The sequence below is a fragment of the Octopus bimaculoides genome, chromosome 27 (assembly GCF_001194135.2).
Source record: "Octopus bimaculoides isolate UCB-OBI-ISO-001 chromosome 27, ASM119413v2, whole genome shotgun sequence".
Classification (NCBI taxonomy): Eukaryota; Metazoa; Mollusca; class Cephalopoda; order Octopoda; family Octopodidae; genus Octopus; species Octopus bimaculoides.
Genome location: NC_069007.1, coordinates 13,549,052 through 13,551,911, shown reverse-complemented (window position 1 = coordinate 13,551,911; position 2,860 = coordinate 13,549,052). Strand labels below are relative to the sequence as shown.

At 36.9% G+C, this 2,860-nt stretch overlaps 1 protein-coding gene across 2 annotated transcripts in view; it reads right to left on the bottom strand.

The window, feature by feature from the left end:
* LOC106868559 (uncharacterized) overlaps positions 1–1,586 on the bottom strand; it is a 58,257-nt gene extending 56,671 nt beyond the window's left edge. The window contains exon 1 of one of the 2 annotated variants that reach the window (XM_014913880.2): positions 884–1,586. In XM_014913880.2, coding sequence (XP_014769366.2) covers positions 884–1,028 — 145 coding nt within the window. In that variant the 5' untranslated portion in view covers positions 1,029–1,586. The remainder of the gene's footprint in view (positions 1–883) is intronic. The other variant, XM_014913881.2, reaches the window with a different exon arrangement.
* Positions 1,587–2,860: the final 1,274 nt, after the last annotated feature.

The window sequence follows — 2,860 nt, the reverse complement described above, 5'->3', positions numbered from 1 at the left end:
ATCAACCCCGAAAGGATGAAGGGTAAAGTTGACCTCGGCGGAATTTGAACTCAGAACGTAAAGACAGACGAAATGCCGCTCAGCATTTCGCCCGGCGTGCTAACGTTTTTTATTTCTTTATTGCCTACAAGGGGCTAAACATTGAGGGGACAAACAAGGATAGATAAAGGGATTAAGTCGATTATATCGACCTCAGTGCGTAACTGGTACTTATTTAATCGACTCCTAAAGGATGAAAGGCAAAGTCGACCTCGGCGGAATTTGAACTCAGAACATAACGGCAGACGAAATACCGCTCAGCATTTCGTCCGGCGCGCTAACGTTTCTGGCAGCTGGCCACCTTCACATACATAAATATATTAAAAAGAAACCTGTTGTTAATGTTGAAGTTCCAACGAAGGAGCCTTTGATCTAGGTTAGAAACCGGTTCGTATTCTATTGGTAACAAACCTTGAAATAAAACTAAATAATGACATACATACAAACATATATACCCATATATACATACACACGGACGTACATACATATATGTTTACACATACATACGTTTTCTCTCTCTCTCTCTCTCTCTCTCTCTCTCTATCTATCTATCTAGCTATGTACACACACACGCATACACACACACACACATATATATGACTAAAATCTTACGGGTATTTCATTAACAAAATATATTTCTTGTATAAAGGGAAAACTTGAAAAATCTTTCGGAGTTCCATCTGCTTGGATCCGACCTTGGAACTTTATCTTGGAGTATCATTTGGATTACGTTCTTTATCCTTTTACTGATTTCTTTTTTTATCCACACGCACATACATACATACATACATACATACATACATACATACATACATGCACAATGATGTTTGTATAAATTACTTACCAGATTCTGATTTGTTGAGATCTTTACTAGTATCACGTGATATGGTTTGACCATTACTCTCCGTATCAGCTGTCAGTTCAGGAATGGTGAACGTAGCCAGAGAAAAGATAAAGAGATATAAATATACATGCATATATATATACATGCGTTATACAAAGCAGTTCATGTACATACATATCCATAGACACACACACAAACACACACACACACACACACATATACACATATACATATACGTATAAGTCTGTACGTACGTATGTATGCATGTATGTATATATTTATGTATACTCACGGACGCAGGAATCAACCAGGAGCTGTTGTGCAAATAATTATCATTATCATCATTATTATTATTATTGTTGTTGTTGTTGTTGTTAACGTCGTAAACTAGACATTTATATTCATTGTAGTCGATTCTTTATAATAATGTCGAAGAATTAATCTCTAGAGCCTGCTCTAATGTGAAGTTACTTGGAATGGGAGGGAAAAAAAAGCATAAATATTTTTCTTTTGTACTTTCAGAATATAAATATAAAAAAACAACAACAAAGAACAAAAAATAAACAAAACAAAACAGCAATTCGATTGATACATCTAGACAGTGTCGTCTTACTGAAGATGGCATACTTATACGTGTGTATCGATGTACACGCATACCATACACAAATACATGTATGTATATGTGTATAAATATATATATCTATACATATATCTATAACTATCTATCTATCTATCTATCTATCTATATCCCTCTCTCTATATGTATATATTTATTTGCATATGAATATATATATATACATATATATATATACATACATACATATATATATATATATGCATGCATATATATGTGTATACACACACACATGCACATCAATGCATATATATATCTTACATACATGTATTCATAGATGTATATAGAAACATGCGTATCTATGCATATATATATATATATATATACATACAAGTATCTAGATTCATGTATGTATATATACATATATGCACATACGTATAATACACACACACATATGCAATATATGTAGACGTCTACGTACACACAATCCCAGCTATACAGACACACTCGCACATACACATACATATATTTCAAGATGTCAGTTAGTAACAACAAATTTCATCTGTGATGTGCTGTGACACCGTGACACGGTATATTTGAGTCATGGTGACTCTGTCGCAGCGTGTCGCACCACCACACAATCTGGCTACCTCTCTAAAACATTCACCCATTCGTCATTTACCCTCAACCGTATATTCGTCGGCTGATCTTTCCATAACCGACTGGTTTCTCCAGCTGAGCGTCATGTAGACCTGTTCCAGTGAAACTGAGCCTTTGGTGAGTAGCCATCATCATTATCATCACCAAGACGATGACGGTGATCTCCATCACGACCACAATCAGCATAAACATCTTCATCATTATCACCGCCATCCTCATCACCCTCCTCCTCCTCTTCATCATCGTCGCTACCACCATCATCATTGTCATCCTCTGCACCCTTCCTCTTTCCCCTTCTCCTCCTCATCGTCATCATCGGCGCCGGTGTTGTCATCATCATCATCATCATCATCATCATCATCATCCTATCGATAACAGCGACCCCCACGTCATCAACACTATCACCACTACCACCGCCACCATTAACATCAACTTCCTCACTATCATCACCACCACCACCAATAACAACAACAACAATACCATCATCATCGTCATCAGCAGTAGCAGCAGCAGGAGCAACAACAACAGCAACAAGAATAACAACAAAGCATGACAGCAACAAACACAACAATAACAACTACAAAATTACGAATAAACAATCATAACAAAGCGGCAACAACCTAAACAAGGGCACCAACAGCAGCAGCAGCAGCAACAACAACAACAACAACAGCATCAACGATAGCAACCACAACGATGTTAACGAAAATATAGGTGACATCAATGAAAAGAGAAGGCGGGGG